At 40.4% G+C, this 18,594-nt stretch overlaps 4 protein-coding genes across 9 annotated transcripts in view; 2 read left to right on the forward strand and 2 right to left on the reverse strand.

Annotated features, from left to right (window-relative positions):
• vps13d (vacuolar protein sorting 13 homolog D) overlaps positions 1–2,649 on the reverse strand; it is a 26,166-nt gene extending 23,517 nt beyond the window's left edge. For all 4 annotated transcript variants that reach the window (XM_061300050.1, XM_061300057.1, XM_061300042.1 and 1 more), the window contains exons 1-8: positions 2,356–2,649; positions 2,158–2,262; positions 1,433–1,611; positions 1,280–1,357; positions 952–1,142; positions 733–813; positions 355–471; positions 102–206 (exon numbers count right to left, since the gene is read on the reverse strand). In XM_061300050.1, coding sequence (XP_061156034.1) covers positions 102–206; positions 355–471; positions 733–813; positions 952–1,142; positions 1,280–1,357; positions 1,433–1,529 — 669 coding nt within the window. In that variant the 5' untranslated portion in view covers positions 1,530–1,611; positions 2,158–2,262; positions 2,356–2,649. The remainder of the gene's footprint in view (positions 1–101; positions 207–354; positions 472–732; positions 814–951; positions 1,143–1,279; positions 1,358–1,432; positions 1,612–2,157; positions 2,263–2,355) is intronic.
• Positions 2,643–7,212, forward strand: lactbl1a (lactamase, beta-like 1a). Its single transcript, XM_061300068.1, has 7 exons — positions 2,643–3,828; positions 3,906–4,071; positions 4,687–4,790; positions 4,845–5,002; positions 5,418–5,632; positions 5,754–5,859; positions 5,969–7,212. The coding sequence occupies exons 2-7, from the start codon at positions 3,966–3,968 to the stop codon at positions 6,945–6,947; spliced, it is 1,668 nt and encodes a 555-aa protein (XP_061156052.1). The 5' UTR covers positions 2,643–3,828; positions 3,906–3,965; the 3' UTR covers positions 6,948–7,212.
• A 2-nt stretch (positions 7,213–7,214) lies between these two features.
• Positions 7,215–11,517, reverse strand: suv39h1a (SUV39H1 histone lysine methyltransferase a). 2 transcript variants are annotated; one of them, XM_061300079.1, is made up of 6 exons: positions 11,428–11,517; positions 9,575–9,720; positions 8,706–9,365; positions 8,373–8,519; positions 8,123–8,252; positions 7,215–7,964 (listed from the first exon to the last, which is right to left on the reverse strand). In XM_061300079.1, exons 1-6 carry the CDS (start codon positions 11,444–11,446, stop codon positions 7,831–7,833), a joined length of 1,236 nt encoding a protein of 411 aa, XP_061156063.1. In that variant the 5' UTR covers positions 11,447–11,517; the 3' UTR covers positions 7,215–7,830. The 2 variants fall into 2 exon arrangements, with proteins under 2 accessions (XP_061156063.1, XP_061156073.1); XM_061300089.1 differs by lacking the exon at positions 9,575–9,720 and having other exon boundaries at positions 11,428–11,480.
• A 318-nt stretch (positions 11,518–11,835) lies between these two features.
• On the forward strand, positions 11,836–16,994 carry LOC133169015 (protein-serine O-palmitoleoyltransferase porcupine-like). 2 transcript variants are annotated; one of them, XM_061300827.1, is made up of 13 exons: positions 11,836–12,017; positions 12,496–12,638; positions 12,761–12,953; positions 13,276–13,319; positions 13,600–13,781; positions 13,852–13,982; positions 14,236–14,361; positions 14,545–14,645; positions 14,823–14,899; positions 15,236–15,299; positions 15,583–15,668; positions 15,837–15,944; positions 16,370–16,994. In XM_061300827.1, the coding sequence occupies exons 2-13, from the start codon at positions 12,503–12,505 to the stop codon at positions 16,469–16,471; spliced, it is 1,350 nt and encodes a 449-aa protein (XP_061156811.1). In that variant the 5' UTR covers positions 11,836–12,017; positions 12,496–12,502; the 3' UTR covers positions 16,472–16,994. The 2 variants fall into 2 exon arrangements, with proteins under 2 accessions (XP_061156811.1, XP_061156820.1); XM_061300836.1 differs by lacking the exon at positions 11,836–12,017 and adding an exon at positions 12,024–12,175.
• Positions 16,995–18,594: the final 1,600 nt, after the last annotated feature.

The following is an 18,594-nucleotide window of genomic DNA, read 5'->3' on the forward strand; positions in this document are numbered from 1 at the left end:
TGACAATTTCTAACCCTTTGCAATACCAAAACGTTTGTTGTGGATTCAAATAAAAGCAGTGCAGTATCCACACAAAATGTGTGTTTTGGTTGGAATCTGACCTGGATCTGATTCACCGGGAGATTTGCCAGCATTTCACATTCTGTATCCCAGTAGACTCTAAAATCTTCGATCTCCAGCTGCTTTTGTCGAAACGGAGTCCATGCCTATGAAAAGGGGAACATACATTACTTATACTTTTTTTTTTTTACAGACAGGACTAAATCATGACATATTACATATCTTTTTTTTTTTTAGCCATTTGCAGTATAACAGCCGGATTGATAGCGAGCTTTGAAGTCAAACACTACTTGCCTTATCTTTGGATGGATTCTGAGCAGAAATATTGTTGACACATACTCCAAAGGAGAAGGGCTTCTCTGGATTGCACGTGTCATCCTCAAATCTCAAGTGCACATCTTGGATGTTCAGCTACACAAATAATAAAAAAAGAAACAGATTGGTCCAATGAAGAAAAAAAAATTAAACTCTCATTGTGTATAATTTCTGCTGAAGTGCCAACAGCTAGTACCAGAAGTTTTCTTTTTTTTACAGATAACACTCAACACTGACATTTTTCGCCGCTGATCTCTATGCCAAAACTCATGAGGTTTTTTTTAATGTGTAAATTGAAACTATTATGTTGTATTACAAGTCTCAGGTAGAGTTTGATTTTGTATTGGTTTACTGTACCTCTATGTTTTCCACAATCCTTGTCACCACTGATGCAGTCACAGAGTACCAGTAAGACTCTCCTTTTTGTTCACACTCACTCTAAAGGAAGAACAGAAAAAATATACAGTAGATATAAATTTAAGATCCATTTCAGAATTTCAGAATATTCTCTACATAAAAAAAAAAAGTTTGGAGAAAAAAAAGAAATCAAATGAAAATCATCAAAATCTTTAATACTTTGAATTTGTCTTCAAGAGCCTTGAGGAGATATTTCTTGCGTGTCCTCTGCTCTTCTTTCTCCTTCTCATCGTCATACTCCCGCAAATGGGCAGGACCAATAATGAGGTTTAGCTGGGACATGGAGATGACCCAAGGGTCACTGTGAGGCCGGTAGAAAGGGATCTGAAGCGTGATCTTTCCAATGAAGCCTAAAAAACAGGAAAGATCACGGATAAGGAAAATATAAACTACACTTTTTCTTAACACACAAATGTCTATTGTATATTACATCAGGTGATCATGGAGGCTTCATAAGGAACCCAAAGGAAAACACTATAATCCTCACCTGTTTTAACCTCAAAGGGCAGGTCAAACTCTTTGAGGGCATCTTTCCTCAGAGGTAAGTTCTCCAATTCAACTGCACCTAAGAAGCAGGAATAAGCATCGTTCACATTTGCCATTTGGTTGAATACAAACTGTGACAGGCCTACACAATTACCTTTGAGCAAGGCTATAGATAGTTGATCTGTGTTTAAGTTGCTGACATATTTCCCCAAATATGTGTTTAGCACCCAGGCGACAAGGCCTTCCAACATCCTGTTGGTTCAGGGATGCCGCTCTTCCCAAAAACGTCGATGTAGGCAAAATGACAGCTCTCAGGGGGAAGGGGGAAGATGTCTGACAAACGGAAAGATAAAGACATTTATGACAATAGACTGCTCAAACTACTGTAGCAGAACATAAGACAACATGTCTATAATGTTCGAGTTTCTTTGTCCACCCAACAACACAAAGGACACACCAGAAGAACATACTTGTAGTGATTTGTTGTCTTATTGCCATGAACCACTTTCCTTCTGCTTCATGAGGACATTACGTTAAACTCCTTCATCACAGCCTCCTTACTATCCATCTATTTTTTTATAGCAGGTCTTCTTCGGGAGGGATAGTTATATATCTTACAAATGAACACTTAATAAATCTATTTGGCGCGTTCGATCAAATCAATTTCAAATGGAACGTCCTAGTATGTCCTTGCACGAGGAACAACCCGAGGAAACATGTTGAAAATGCCGCCAAAGAGACACGTTCTTTGAGTTAGTTCTTATTTGCTCCGAGTCTTCAGTTAGCTCACTGTCACGCCGCATCGTAGCCTGTCCTGCTTACACCTTGGATTGGTAACAGGTAATGATGAAGTTAATCAAAACAGTATTACTAACTCACCCCTGAGTGAAGTTGTTACTTTCCATCAATTGCTCCTTCGCTGGTCCATACTGATGAATGCCAGTGTCAAGGAGCTGACAGAATTGTCGCTCACACTAGGAAGCACTAAAGTGACAAATAACACAGCATGAAGACAAACAGATACCGACAAAGGAGGACAGGTTAAAAAAAAAAAAAGCCGAGACAAACCAAACGCACAGAGATAAGACAACTCCAAAGCCAAGGTGGCTGATGAAAGGGCAAGGTTGTACTCTGCACGCCAAAGCTAACTACCAAGCTAAAAGTAGCTTAAGAAGATAGTGTCCACCCTCAAATCAACTAATCATTGGGGCGGAAAAGTAGAACACTATATTACAAAAGCATTACGTTTTCATAGAAAACACAGTTATTCGACACCAAATAAACACATCACATTTGAGGTTTGTGTCGCACGATTTTATAACCATTGGACTTCCAACTTGGACTTCCTGTCACGTGATCAAAACAAACCTTCGTCGTCGTTGTCTTCTTCTATGATGGAGTGTGACTGACTTTTCTCACGCAGTGAGCCGCAAATAAAAAATATGAATTATACATACATTTAATGAATACGTTAACAATGTATATAATATACTGTGGCAGAAGGGAGTAACGCCACAAAAGTACACACATCTTTCTCTTGCACACAATAACTTTTTGTCACATTTGAATTTAAGAACTGTTCGATGTCATCAGTATTTCGAAGCCCTTTTCCTACATTCCAGCATAGTGTTAGTTAAAACTATGATTAAGGTTACAGTGGCTTCCAATAATATAATTTGTTTTATGTAAATAATAGAAACGCCACAAACATGAATGACATGGTGATAATTAGTATTTGACCTTGGCTGACAAGGTCCATCTGGTTCTTCTCCAGTATTTTAGCACAAGAGCATGACTCATTTTACTATTCACTCCAAAAGGCTGGCACTGGTCCGCCTCACAGTCAGTATGGAGTTTGCATTTTCCCCCCCCCCCCTACCCGTGTGAGTTTTCTCCGGGCACTCCGGTTTCCTCCCACATCCCCAAAACATCCTTGGTAGGCCAATTGTGCACTCCAAATTGCCCCTAGGTGTGAGTGCGGATGGTTGTTCATCTCTATGTGCGATTGGTTGGCAACCGGTTCAGGGTGTCCCCGCCTACTGCCCGATGACCGCTGGGATAGGCTCCAGGATGCCCGCGACCCCCGTAGGGCCAAGCAGTATAGCTTATGGATGGATGGATGGATCCCAAAAGGCATCGACTGATTTTCCTGATGATCACTATAGTTTTTTATTTCTATCATTATGTCAGATACTTATTAAGTATATTACCTGACTTCATAACTGACCAGTGACCACTGACTGCACTTCCTACCCAGTAGACCACCTCAGAGAAACAAGAGGATTCGACTATGTGGCAGCCTCCTTACAGATTATGATGTCACTGTAGGGTTTTAATGACCATTAAGGGATCACAGTCAAGATTAGTTCCCATGGAGGTAACCGGTTGTGTAAAAAAGGTACAACTAAGGCACAGCCTGATTATTCAATTCAACACTCCTGCAGGACTCACCCTTACTCTACAGGAGTTATAATGGATTTTTCTTCTATAAAAAGTATCAAGCAACAATATTAAGATGATTACAAACGAAGCCTGCTTTTCCGACCTATGGTAAGCTTTAGCTTTTCTAATTGAGGTCAAATATCCTACTGAATGTAATTAAGAGTTAGTGTTTTTTTCCCCAACAGTATTGAATCTCTGCCCGCATATTGTCCTATATTTTGCCACATAAAGCTTGAATCAGCAAGATGAAGGTAAAATGGACCATGTTGGGCATGGTTGTCTTCTTCCTACTCTCTGTGGTTATGACCTTCTGCTTCATATGGCAATACAGGATACCAAAGTTGAAAACAGGTAACATAGCTATACAGTAGAGTTTTGGATCACTTTCGTCGAGTTACTAAATTAATAATAATAATAATGAGGAGACAATGGTACAGATAATGGATGGATAGGTAATAATAACACTACATTTTATTTGTAACACACTTTACTTTCCATAGGAGTCTCAAAGTGTGTTAGATCTTTACAAAAGGCTGGTACAGGATTATAAACTTCTGGGGGGGGGGGAGGTTTTGTGATGCAGATGATGAATTTATAATATAGGCAGACTTTGAGCTGATTTGGCTTCATACTACATCAATACAGTGAATTTTATAAAACATCTGTCCACCCATAAATGTACTTATTCATTGTTCAAATTTGGGGTCACAAAAGAGATGGGGTCTCTAACAGCTGACATTCTGGGAGGCAGGCTAAACCTTGAACTGGTTACCACAGGGCACATACTGATCTACTCACATCTATGGACAATTTGGAATCTCCAGTCTTCCTAACATGCATGTTTTGGGGGAATATATGGGAGGATGGAGGGGTATCTGATTCTGGACTAACCACATGCAAAAATGAGAATGTTCCTTTGCACAAGGCAAACAAGACTGACTCAAAGATGCATTTCTCTTTACCCAGAAGTGGTTATAAAGGAATCGGCAGCAGAGGAGATGTGCCCACGGTATCCCGAGCCTGTGCCACTCAAACATCCTATCACATCTCTCAGAGTGGCTTTAGAAAAGGTAACATTTCTTTCTTTATCATTCTGGATATAATTATCATTATTCTCCCACCAGGTTGACCTACTCCTGAGGAGCAGTGTTGACAGAATCAAGCTTCCAGCAATATCTGCCATTATGGTTTTAAATGACTCTGTTCTTTGGATTGGTAATCTTGGCAAAAAGAACATGAGTGACCCAACATCTTCTCCACCCGATGAGTACACAGTCTACAGGTAAACTCACGTACATTGGGAGGATCTATCCATTTGTCTGTTTGGATAGTCCAAGCACTCTGTGGGGCAGCAAAAAGTCTGGCCAAGGTCAGGCAGCTTTCATACGGCTGCATTGGTCAGAGTACAAAAATAGAATGGTAGCGGATGAAAGCAGTTCCTTGCTAGCTTAGGCTATTTCTATCAACGCTAGTCTTATAATATTCATACCAGCAGGAATATGGGAGTGGCAGCGAATTTTTTGCATATCCCGACTAATTGTGAAAAAGTGTCAGTAATATGTACAGTACTGGACACGATATGTTTAGGTTTCAGCATGCCTTGTTAAAAAAAATCTCGTTTTTGCTGATGCAGGGTTTCGGTAAATAATACCGATATGTTTACTGTATCACATCGATTTGAATGATTGCATTTGCAGAATTGCAAGCCTGTCCAAGATATTTCCCTCCCTGATGTTGTACAAGCTGTGGGAAGATGGCCTTGTGGACTCAATAGATGACTCAGTGGAGAAATACATAGACAACTTCACCATCAAGAACCCACTGGGCACCGACAGGGAAGCGCCATCCACCACACGCAGGACCTTCAACAGAGCTGCCATTACCTTACGTAGAATGGCCAGCCACCTTTCTGGTAAGACTAAACCATCATTCACTTACTTAGTGAAGATAGTTAACTGTAGTATTTCAAAACAGATTAGAAAATCAACCTGGTGCCAAAATATAAATGGAGCCCATACAATGGGGTTTTACAGGATTACCCCGCAGATTAAGGTCAACTAATCTCCTCTGGGATGGGGACACAGAATCAGCCCTTCATGAGTTGCAGGATGATGTCCTTGTTGCTGATCCAGGAACAAAGTAAGGTTTTCCCTGCCTTGTTCTAATTTAATGACAGTAAATGAGCACATCAATATGGGTGCAAGCTAAGATAATGTTATTGACGTGCCTTTGCTGTCTTTATCTATAGATGCCACTACAGCAATGTCGCCTTTGCTCTAATGGCCAACGTCTTGGCTGAGAAAGTGACTGGAATGGGTTACGAAAAGTGGGTATCCCGCAATATTTTGGATCGGCTCAGCATGAAGAACACCGGCTTCAACATGACTCCTATGATTCAGAGACAGATGGCAATGGGTGTCTACAGCAACGGTCAGCCGGCTCCCCTCTACAACTTGGGCTGGTATCGACCTGCGGGTCAGATGTACTCCACGACAGCCGACATGGCAAAACTTGTGATGACTCTCCTGGGATCATACAGAAGAAAACTCCTCCGAAAAGACACCCTTAACACTATGCTGGCCCCACTTTTCCAATGCCAGAATGGCTACTTTGCCAGCTACACTGGCACACCATGGGAGATCAACCAGCAACTGGGCTACGATGTCGTGAGAAAGGATGGTGACTTGGATGGCTTTGCGGCCTCTCTGTCACTGGTGCCACGTCTCAAATTAGGAATGGTGGTCCTGATGGCTGGGGTACGACCCGCAGGCCAGGATTTAGTGAGGCAGATATACAGCCATCTCATTCCTGCAGTGGAAGGTGCTTACAGGGATGCTGAACTGACACCCAGACCGCCGCCTGACCCAGCTCCATACGTAGGCTTTTTTACTTACAGAAATATAACTTTCTATGAGATTAAAGTAGGGTCACGTGGGGCCCTGCTCATGCAACAGTTTGGACCACAGGTGGAAAGCAAAATCCCAGACAATTACCAAACCATCCACCTTCAGTATCTTCAGGATAGGGTGTTCAGAGTGGTGTTCAAGAGCCCATACCCTTGTAAGTTGAAGGTCAACAGTGCCTCCGTCTCTTTGGAGACTCAAGACAGACAGCTCTTCAACTTTTACGTCTTCAACAAAAAAGGTGTGTCACCAGGATTTGATTCGCCAGGACTTAACACTTACAAAGTCATGAGGATAGCCGGCAAACCGTATTTTACAACATGAAAAGTGAATGCAAACATATTTTGCACTGGCTTGCCCCCCCCCCGAAATACATGACTCATTTGATTTAGGGCAAAAGGAAGATTACATCCTAAAGAAGGGGGAACACATTTTTTCCTTCCTTCCTTTTTCGAAACGTTTGCTGTTAACTCACTTTTACCGCACCCTCCCCTCATACCGTAATGTAAAAACTTTGTTAATTTATGTACACTTTGTAACACTATGATTAAATATACAATGCAACAATTTAACTAAAAACAATATAAAAGCTGATAAAAAAACATTTGTGTATTTCATTTCACCGTAGTCACAGCATGAATCCACCTTGCAGTGACAAAAGTGAACCTGAATCAGGTATTTTTCATAGGTTTGACAGAATACTGAAACAACACCATCATTGGTTGCGGCAGTGAAAGAAAAAGCTGCGTGAACATATCTCATTTACAATAAACCGGACAAGTACAAAAAAAATAAAAAAAATTGCTCAATTTTGACAATTGTCCCCTGCCTACTGCCCGATGATGGCTGGGATAGGCTCCAGCACGCCCGCGACCCCCGTGGGGACTAAGCGGTACAGAAAATGGATGGATGGTTGGACTTGCTCTCATTCAGCGGCACTTCACATTAAACTTTGTATAGCATGCATTTACGACATTCATTTGTAATTTGTGCTTTAAAACCACTTTAGAAATACATACATTTCAAATAAAAATGTTTTTGTTTTTAAAACAATTTCTGATGAGGTATAAAACAGAGACCTTATGTCCAAATTTATGTTTGAATGCCAGCAATGTTTGGAGAGCTTTCAAGAAAGAAACAAATATGCGCAATGTTCAAAATATTGTACAGCGAGCTGCATTGTTTTTCCAGTCATACCAGTTCTTCATCAGAACAAGTATTTTCTACACGAGTCTGCTCCACACCGGCACTCCACTCGCATCCTCTTCTTTGGCGAATTGGAGACACCAGCCAAGGTGAAACTGCAATCCATTTTAGAGCTTTCTGTGTCGACTGGATCAACTGGGAGCAAATGGAGAGTAAATAAAACGCCTATTTTGTTGTTACGTCATGCATACAAAAACTACTGAAACCCATGTCAAATATGTTAATTTTAAGTGACAGACTTAATCTTGACTTACAGATAAAAAGATCGACATGATTAAACAGTCGCCACTCACTTTGCATTTTGTAGTCAAAGGTGAGCTCCTCTCCTGCCCGGATGGCCCGAGTTGAGAATAAAGCAATTCTCGGGAGCCTCTCATCAATGTTGTCAACAAACACATTGAATACTTGCATGTTTGGGTTACACTAGAAAAACAACAAAAGATGTGAATGTAACACAAATGATTGTGTGTCCACGCCATCGCTATCAAAATGCGGTGCATCGCTTGGAAGCAAAAAGAGAAAGCCATCACTTATGTTACCCACACTGTGATTGACAAAGTGAGAGATGTTGCCCTGGTGAGCAGCGTCCACTGTGTATATATCCTCCACATAGTCCAGGTCAAAAAGGTATGTGGAGCCTTCGCCGTCATATATGTGACCTCGTTTCTCTGCTTCATCTGACGTGATGATCTGACAGAAACGACACAAAAGTTCTTCGCATTCCAAACCTGGTGCTGAACATTTTCATGCTACCAAAATTGGTCCAGCAAAATGGTACACAATTGCATTACAAAACCGCTTGCTCAAAATGTGTTTGTGATTTGTCAGGCGCCTCCTTTGACTTCAACAAGGATTATACAGAAGACAAAGCCTTACCTCTCCCACGTACTCCATTACAAATGAGTTCTTCTTTATATGTTGCAGCGTGCGGACTCCCCATCCCCGACCGTTGTCCGTCTTAAAGATAGCCAGGTCAAACTGAATGCCTTTTTGCACCACCCTGTTGGGGCAGTCTGGGCTGCAGAGGCACTGAGAATTACACTCGTATATGGGTTGTCCTGGCCTTATACGGACCTGGCCGTGGTCATTGTAAGCAACCCGATGCAATGACGCGCCAGGACAGCAGCCGTTCATCGGCTCGTCGAGACAATTCTTGCACTCACAGCCCACAGCCATTTCAGTAAAAACGATGCCCGGGCCTGCTTTGTAGTTGTTGATATAAGTGAAGTTCTTTGGTGGACCCTCAAAGTCGACATCGTTCATGACAAAGATGCGACCGGGGTGGTTGCAGGTTAGGTTCAACTGAGTCTCCCAGCTCTGCAGTTTCTGACGGAGTTCAGCTTTTCGAACTATAAATGTTGAAATTTCCCTATCCAGCCTTTTGGGGATGGAACGTATATTCTGGCGACTCAGTTCTTGATCCAAGTCCTGGTGGAACTGCTTCATTAGTTTGGAGCATTTGAGGTGCCTCTTGGGCTCCCAGCTGTTGACTGACTCTGGAAAGCCTCTCCATTTCACCAGGTAAAATTCTTCCATCTAGAACAAAAATCCCAAATTATTTTAAAGCTCAAAAACCCAAGTCGTTCTAACTTCCGCCAATCAGAAAAAAAGGCAGGAGCTTGTTTGTTCGTTCACTCTTAAACATCATGTAATAACAACATATGAACATTTTCAGTACATTCTAGAGTCATCTATTGTCTGGAAACTCTGGATTAAGCCAGCAGGAAATTTAAAAGGGGCCTTACTTTAGTCTTTTTGTAGTCACAGAGGAACTCCACCTCATACTCATTGACGTTAGCTTTGGTTATCCCTAAATCTTTACAGTGAAGCCCCTCTAGGCGACACAAGGCTTCAAGGGCATCCCAAGACATCTTACTGGGCACACTGCATTCTGAAAAAGTAGAAAATGGGCTTCTTGGTCATACATTATGTGCAAGTTTATAGAAAAATCTCACATAGTGGGGAACTATGGAGCTTCGCTCCCCTCCTTGAAGGACATTTTCACCTCCCATCTCACCCGCAAGGCGACCACGATTGTGAGTGATGTGAGCCACCCCGCTCACTCTTTGTCCGAGCTTCTACCCTCTGGGAAGAGGTACAGAAGCCTGCGCTCCCGCACCACCAGACTCTCAAACAGCTTCATACTCCAGGCTGTCAGGATCCTGAACTCGCTTCCCCGTTCTGCGTAGCGTCCTGTACTTTTACTGTCTGTATGCACACTGGCTTTTATTCGTTGTGTTATCTATTTATTTATTATTTATTGTTACTCTTATTATTTATTGTTTGTGCCTTTTTGGTTTTTATATTGCGTCGTTTACTTGTATGTCTATCGTGTAATATGTCTTGTCACCGTGGGATAGGGAAAACGTAATTTTGATCTCTTTGTGTGTCTCGACATGTGAAGATGTTGACAACAAAGCAGACTTTGAACTGTACAGCTGTCTTTTTTTTTTTTGCTGTGTCAAAGGGTCTGTCGTAACTAATGTTTCCCCAGATCTATCTACTCAAATCTTATATTAGTATTATTCATTCATTTTCAATAATACTATATTAAAGATCATTCAAGTGTCAACGGGCAGGTGATTGCCTTTTTACATCACTCTACATACTTCAATGTTGAATTCTGCACCAGTGGACTAAGTTTACATTCTATACTATCTTCTTTATCCATTTATTTATGCTATCCAACTTACGATGTACACCCTTTTCCCCCTACGACCCAATTTCGTCGAATACCTGTTGTACAATGCCAACAAAGGCATTCTATTCTATTTATAACTTAGTTTGTGTACATAAATCATGGGAGGATAATTGGTGGATTGTGTGGAATTGTGCATTGCCACAGCTCAACCTAAACCCAAAATGTGTAAAAAATATATATAAAATATAACATTTGAAATTCGACTTTTATTCGGCTATCCATTCTCTGTACCACGTCACCAATGAAATTATTACGATCACAACTTCTGCACATACCCATAAAAGGAAGTAATAAATGTAAATGTGTGATTTTTTTAATTTATTATTATTTAAACAAAAAAAAAAAACCGACTGTTGCGATGCTACTAACATCCGTAAAATTATGAATAGCCACCCCGTAAAGTTCTCGGACTAAGTTTTGACGATTTGTGGCTACAGTTCCAATTTCTTAGCAACCGTCTGAGCTACGATACAAATACTAAATTTAGCAAAAAAATCGAAACTTCTCTAAAACTTTTATGTATCTTGCTAAATCAATGAACTCTGAAAATTTAGGTAAACACAAATAAATGGCGTCCGGTTGTATCACTCTGAAGTACACCTAACGAGACATGCCATGACGCTAATTTCGTTTACCTGCACAACTTTAACAACCAAAACTCGACACAAACCGAAAACAGTCATTGTTAGCTAACGCGCAAATTAAACAGCACTGAGTATTTAGACAAATATGTCTCAAAGAGAAACGTATAACCACACTGACTTTGCGCGGTTATCTTACACCGCGTCGCAGGTAAATGTGGAGACATAATTCGGGTGTGCATAAAATAAGTTTTTAAAAGCAGCAAATACGAATGTAAACAGATGGAAATTCAAAAACTGCTTTTCCTCGTTTTACCTTTCGAAAATTCCGCCATGATACACTCAGCCGCCAAAATTGCATGGCCGGGGGAGAACCCAAAGCAGAGGCAACTGTCTCGGCTGCTAATTGGTTAAACGACTTTGTATCAGCCGTCTCATTGGTCCATTTGTTCTTTTCTCCGCCTCCTCCACCAGTTCTTCCTCGTTGTCTTTCTTCTTCTATTGTATCGTTATGGAGCGGGTGAGGGGCAACCTGACCGACGGAGGGGAAAAAATGTGAAGTGCAGTAAACGCCACAACGAAGCTATTAATATTAAGGAAGACCAAACTGACAAAAATAACACAGATTTTTTTTAATAGCTACACAAATCGTACATGTGTTTGCAGAGGACAATATTGAATGTTTGACTAGCGCTCCGATCCAGTAGTGAGCGCTGTGTAGTTCTAAGGAAACTTCTATAAAATTAAAGTGCATCTTGGCGCTTGCTCCAAATGTTGCGGTCATTTGTTTTCCATAATCCAGCATACTCGCAGTAACGAATAAAACGGATTTTTAAGGATTCCTCCATCATGATATTTTTTGGTCTGCTGATTTCCTTTGTTCCTTGTGAATAAATGTGACGCAAGGTAAACGTGTGCATGTGCAAACAAGTTCGGAATGTTATTGACTATTTTTTTACGCGACTGCAAGTGAAATAACAAAATTATTCCAGTCCAGTCCTGACATATGAGTTATAGATCATTCAACTTTTTATACTGTAGTGGAACCTGCAGTTTTTAACAATGTAAGTATAACAACGAGATGCCAAAGGACAACTTTTATTATTAGAGAATAAATCAAGAAAAGACTCCATCATAAGCAAGATAAAACGTGTTATCAAAAAAAATCCTCATAAATAACAATTTTGGTAAAAATAAAAATTGCACTTTTTTTTCTAATGGACTTCAAAGAACATTAACAGTATGTTGTTATTTTATCTCGCCTGCCATTGATCAGTTTTTGTGTTGCCTCTTTCGTTTCTAATTGATCATTATGTAAACCGTAATCCAGTAAATCAATCACATAACAATATCAGATGCATTTCATTGCCGTGTGTTTGTGCAGTTGCACCATGGACATATTCGACAGGCTCCTGGTGTTGATAGAGCTGGCTGAAAGTTGTGGAGTCAGCACACTCCAGCAGGGCTTTGAACAAATCTGGAGGCTTCTGCTCATTTGTCTTCTCACTAGGCTGCTGTTCAGGTTGGGTAAGCATCCCCCCCCCTACCCGATTAATTACAATCGACAATTTAGAAGTTAGGCTTATAAACAACAAACCAATGTCCACATGAATTGTAATCCTAAATGCTCTCCTTTGTATCTTTCTCAGGAGGCGTGTCCTCTGTGAATCATGTTGTGTCGATGTTTGCGGGGATCTTCAGCCTTTTCCTCTTTTTTAACCTGCAAATGCTGTGGGTGCTGCTACTCAGTCTGCTTTGCTACCTCATTCTTCTTCTTGTTCGACACTCCAGCAACAAAGGCCTCTTCCTTTCCGCTGCCATTCTCATTTACCTCCTCATTGGGTAAGAAAACATCTTGGAAATGGATATGTACTTAGTTGGGGTTGCTGTTTCTGATTTCCTTATTTAGGTAGACCAAAGACTGGATGTGATGGAGTACGGTTCTGTCACAATAAATTAGGATATCTCAGACAGCATCCAGATATTGCTGCTTGAATTGAATATAGGTTGAAAAGTATTTGCACATCATTGTTGTTTGTTTTTATCTGTTTTATGCAACATCCCAACATCATTGGAATTTCGGCTATTTCTTTCTTGGTTCTAATGCTTTGTTTGGTTTTGTTATGCAGTAGATTTAAAAGTAGCATTGTTTTTCTTTTTTCAGAGAGTTGCATTTAATTGACACGGTAACCTGGCATAAGATCAGAGGTAAATGTTTCACTCTTCATACCGCCGCCAAATGCTGATGTTTTGAATTGTGTGTGTTTTTGTTATTCAACTATGCAAAAAGGTCTTAAAAGAGTTCCATTTTTGTGGAGGTTGTGGGATGTCCCAAAATAGGTTTAAATAATCCTTATGGGAAGATTCACGGGGGAATAGTAGACAGCACGTGGTAGTAATAACTTGGAATTTAGTTGTTTACACAAAAAACATTTTTGAAGCTTTAAATGTCTCCCATCTTGATTTTTATTTTGTGTTTGTTTGAGAGGCAGTCAGATGGTGGTGGCCATGAAAGCCATTTCTCTGGCCTTTGACCTGGACAGAGGAGCAGTCAGCGCTTTGCCCACGCCAACTGAGTTTCTTGGCTATGTTCTCTTTGTGGGCAACGTAGTCTTCGGGCCTTGGATCAGCTTTTCAACATACAAGACTGCTATTGTCGGCAGGCAACTGGTGAGAAGTTCTTAGTGGTTCTGTGATTATTTGTTGTCCTTTCAGGTTTTTAAAACATTCCTTTCCTCAGAGCTGGTTATGGCTGCGCTGTTCCTTCCTCAGCCTCTTAAAGAGTCAAATGTGTCTGCTGGTGTCCTCTTGCATTGCACCATACCTGTTCCTTTTCTTCATCCCTATCAGTGGAAATGCTGTCATTCACAAGTGAGGACATTTGTTGTTCATATATTTTTTTATATTTACCCACGACAGAAAAAATGCACTAGCTGTATTGGTCTTAGTGTATTGAGTGATACTATAGCAGCAAATTTAGGTCTCTATAGTCCATATATAGTACAGTAGCTACAAAAAGGACATCATCCATAGTTTGTTGCTTGGTAGAAATGATCCTTTAAAGTGTTTTCGAGTCTTGGGAAGCTTCCAGGAACACTTGTGAGTTTCTTTTTTTGTCATGTAGGTGGCAAAGTGCCTATGAGAATGCATTGTCATTCCACTTCAGTAACTACTTTGTGGGCCACCTCAGCGAAAGCACCAGCATTCTGGCAGGCGCTGGCCACATTGAGGAAAAAGACAACATCAAGTGGTGAGTAACATAGACAAGGCAAAGTTGATGGAGGCTGTTGAAATGAAAGCAGTTTTAAAGAGAGGATTCATTTTGTAGAGAAAGTGCGCAGTACATAACATGGTGTGGATAAGATGTAGAAATGTTTTAAAGTACAAAACCTGTTCAAATTGGTCTTCATAATTTTGTACTATACTTACACAGGGAAATGGAAGTGGTCAAACCCCTGAATGTGGAAATGCCTCGCTCCATGGTTATGGTAGTGACTTCCTGGAATATTCCCATGTCACAATGGCTTAAAATTTGTAAGTCTGCTCCTTTAACACAGGTGTGTCATTCAAATTGTCAAAAGCTATCGCTTGTAATTTGTGTGAACAGGGCATGAGCACTCAACATCACAATAATCAATATTCAAGCCCTTCATATAAACATGCAGTGAGATGGTTTCCACATATAGCATCACTTTGTGTTCTTGTGTTCAGATGTCTTCAAAAATGCCATGAAACTTGGAACTTTTTCAGCCATCTTGGTCACATACACAGCCAGCGCTCTACTACATGTGAGTACAGGTCACTTGAAATAATGATTGGGCGGTTTAGCAATTTCTGGAAAAAGTCATGCTTCTATGTACCATTAATCAATGAATCATTGTTTTTTTTTTCAAAAATACAATAAGGTAGAATGCAATTTCTCTTATTTAAAAACTAAAGGTGTCAATCTGATATCAAGATTGAGAAAATATTTTTTGACGTACAAGTGTTTTGAAACAAATTGAACTTGAAAGCCATCGCTGTATCTTTTCTTTCGATCTTCTCCAATTGTTTGACTGTCTTGTCACGGTGAAAAGCAACTCTACTCGTTTCCAGAGCTAAACATGCAGTTTGTGTGTCGTCAGGGTTTGAGTTTCCACCTAGGAGCCGTGCTGCTCTCTTTAGGCTTCATCACATATGTTGAACACGGTATGAGTATTATCTTGTCTTACCTGTTGGAATGTTCTAATACAAACTTTATTTTAATGTATTGGCTTCTAACAAAAGCTGCAAATACTTCACGCATACTTAGAGCGCCCACTTGTGGCTGTTCTACAATTAGCAAGCAAATAGCACATATGGCTAACAGAACATTTAGATCTTGTGTGAATTACCCACTTGTCCACCCTCTCATATAAACAATCACTTGCATATCCAAGCACAGATGACATACGTGATACGGTCTGCATGTATATTTCTTTCTTCATCTCAGTCCTGAGAAAGAGGCTCGCTGCCATCTTCAGTGCCTGTGTCCTGTCCAGACCTTGCCCCTCTGACTGCAGCCATCAACACAAGAAGGTAAACTGCCTTTGTAACTTTCACATATTGTATACACAGTATTGAAGGCAACATGGTAATTCACACAAAATACATTTTTTGTTCATTTGGTTGTTCATCTGCACCGCGTACCAAAATCCATTACAAGAATTATGATGTTTGTTTTGTCTAATTCATTTTATTTGTCAGGGGTATTGGGTGATGCTGCTCAACCTAGTTTTCAGTTTCTTGGCTATCTTCCACCTCACCTACTTGGGCTCCATGTTTGATCCGGGTGTTGAAGAGGAAGTGGAAGAGGTAAAAATGACTCAGAGATACAGCATGATATATATATTTTACAAGCCTAATATTAAGGTGACAAATTAGTGTCCCACAATTTAAAACTGTTTTTGGGTGTATTTGACATGCTTTCATATAAATACTCAAAGAATCAAAAATTGTAGACATTATGTTTGGTCATGTGACGTTTGCAAGCCGAGCCCACTGTGATGTCACTTTCAGTCGACAGCAAGTCATTTTTTGGATGCGAGTTGGCTCTAAAGACAATGAGAATATTTTTTACTCGTACTGATTTATTTATTTATTATTATGAGCTGACTTATTTGAAACTATTGTTGACTTCAAATGAAAATGCATTTTTGTTTTTAGACCAAATCTACCATTTGGAATTATGGTGTTTTTACTATGTCAATACTATATGCTTGTTTATTGCATCTCTGCAGGGTTACGCAGCCATCCACACCATTCAGAGGTGGTCAGAACTTAATTGGGCAAGCCACTGGGTTGTATTTGTCTCCTGGATTTTCTACCGTTTAATCCTGTGATTTTTGTCAGTTGCTGGCAGATGTATGTATTCTCTGTCTAGGATCACGGACTAGCTGTGATCTAGATGATGTAGCCTGTGTTGAGTCTATACTTTTTGCCAAGATGAGATGGAAGTCCGAAAAGATGCAGTCAAGGAGCTAATGCTTCCATACATATTTGGAATTATGATTGTTAGCACACACTACACGTCCTGATTATTTCGAATCAAACATTCATTTCAAAATGCATTGAAAATAACTATTATTAATACCGTGTGGAATATGGATCTGATCTGTTGTAAGCAAATGTTTGTCTTTATTTATTCATATGTGATATATTCAAATGTTATGTAGTGTCCATGTTGAAGTTACTTGGATTTTAGTTACATGTGAAAAAGGTAACCTTAACATTATTTGTTTTTATCACTGCCTTTTCTATTGCTACTACTATTAAATGTATGCATATTAATAAATGTCTGTTTTTAGAATTATTTGGTTTTATCACTGCCTTTTCTATTTCTACTATTAAAGCTATGCATATTAATGAACGTCAGTTTTTTCTCTCTCTCAACTCTCTCTATTCTCGGACAATCATTCTAGTGTAGAGCAGTTGTCACCCTCCTTGTTCTTAAAATTTGTCAGCCAAAAATCCACATTTTCTTAATTGTCATTAAGTTGTGATGCAGAAGTTTAGAGCAATAAAATAAACTGCAGTGTAGTATGCATGTCATATTTTTAAATATGACTACTTGTCTTTGTCAAAGCATATTTCAAACGCCTCCTTATTAAGAAATTACGGATGAACATGAAAATGATTATATGTCAGTGGCGCAAAACAAAAACAACCGCAAAAGTCACGTTTGCACCACGCTAATGATTAAGGAATTGTTGTTGCCTTGTTTTATTTCTTGGCGATTTACTGGCGTCAAATATATTTTTGTGATTTTACCAAATAACCATTTTTTTTGCTACAAATACTATCCATCCAGTCATCTTTAATTTTCAAAACCACTCATTTTGTAAACGTAGTAGCTGTCACGGGATTTAAATGGGTTCCATGTGTTTGGGCCGCAGTTCCCTTTCGCTCGCAGGGGGGCGTTGCAGACAAATTTCTGTCCATGGTACTGAAGGTTGAACTCGAACTGTCCACCCAAGTGATTTCTCTCCAAGGTGCTGAGTTGGTCCGAGCGATCGGGTCTTTACTTGCCGGGCTGGCTGAGAGATGGAGGCCAAGTTGTAAAGACACGCTCGAGCGCTTTATTAAACATCGCTACACGAAGCTGGCGATGTCGACGAGGAGGGGGAGGGGAGGGCATTAGTCTCAACCTAAGGTAAGGCTTTATTTCTCTCTCTGACAAAGACCAGGCACGGAGCGCACTATTTGGCTGCGTTTCCGAAGGCCCGGTTCGGCTTCCCAGCGGTTCTTTTACATTAAGCGTGGACGACAAACGTGGTGTCGGTCGACCCACTTTTCAACGCGACTGGCGAATCATGAGGTCGCGCAAGGATGCTTTTCAAACGACATTTATTGTCGCTGATGGTTATGCAGCGGCAACAATGGCGACTACGTGCCAAAAGCCAGTCGAGTTAATAGTTTGTCACGGAACGCGTAGGTCCGCAATGGTTTGGGTTTTTTTTTCCCCTCTGACGTAAATAACAACAGGAAATAGCTCGTTTAGGAGACGGGCCTGTTTGTAGCTGAGCAACCCATTTCTGTCGGCCGAAGTCAAATTTGCATTGTGAGTTTTGAGTGGAAAATCGTAGGAATGCTTGAAAAGGATTCAGCCCCTTCACTGCTATTCACTTTCAATCCGGAAGGCACTTTTTAAGCCCTGTTTGAAAATGTCGGATTCTCATGAGTGCTGTGCGCACATCCAGATGATCGAGAAGCACTCCGCATGTAATTCAATTTTATCGCATGACGGTGTGAATGTAGAGTGAGTCAAGCACGATTGCAGTTTGACATACTAATACTTGATGGATGATCAGAGATTAACATTTTCAAAACTCCTATTCTTGTCGAATACAAATGTGTATTTTACACGTTTTAAATGCATTTAGAGGTGAAGCTATCCGTGGAAAAGTGTGGGGGATGTTCGTCCGGCTCGAGTTGAGGAAATGTGTGGGTGTTGAATCCTTTCGCT

The sequence above is a fragment of the Syngnathus typhle genome, linkage group LG2 (genome assembly GCF_033458585.1).
Source record: "Syngnathus typhle isolate RoL2023-S1 ecotype Sweden linkage group LG2, RoL_Styp_1.0, whole genome shotgun sequence".
Taxonomy (NCBI): Eukaryota; Metazoa; Chordata; class Actinopteri; order Syngnathiformes; family Syngnathidae; genus Syngnathus; species Syngnathus typhle.

Coding starts and splice junctions, on each gene's coding strand:
- LOC133169015 (XM_061300827.1), top strand. CDS start 12,503: ATGGACATATTCGACAGGCTCCTGGTGTTGATAGAGCTGGCTGAAAGT. Junction 14,646..14,822: donor GTCACAATGGCTTAAAATTT/GTAAGTCTGCTC, acceptor TCTTGTGTTCAG/ATGTCTTCAAAAATGCCATG. Junction 15,669..15,836: donor GCAGCCATCAACACAAGAAG/GTAAACTGCCTT, acceptor TTTATTTGTCAG/GGGTATTGGGTGATGCTGCT.
- lactbl1a (XM_061300068.1), top strand. CDS start 3,966: ATGAAGGTAAAATGGACCATGTTGGGCATGGTTGTCTTCTTCCTACTC. Junction 4,072..4,686: donor GATACCAAAGTTGAAAACAG/GTAACATAGCTA, acceptor CTCTTTACCCAG/AAGTGGTTATAAAGGAATCG. Junction 5,633..5,753: donor AATGGCCAGCCACCTTTCTG/GTAAGACTAAAC, acceptor GGGGTTTTACAG/GATTACCCCGCAGATTAAGG.
- suv39h1a (XM_061300079.1), bottom strand. Junction 8,253..8,372: donor CTCACTTTGTCAATCACAGT/GTGGGTAACATA, acceptor TTGTTTTTCTAG/TGTAACCCAAACATGCAAGT. Junction 7,965..8,122: donor CTTTGACTACAAAATGCAAA/GTGAGTGGCGAC, acceptor ATTTGCTCCCAG/TTGATCCAGTCGACACAGAA.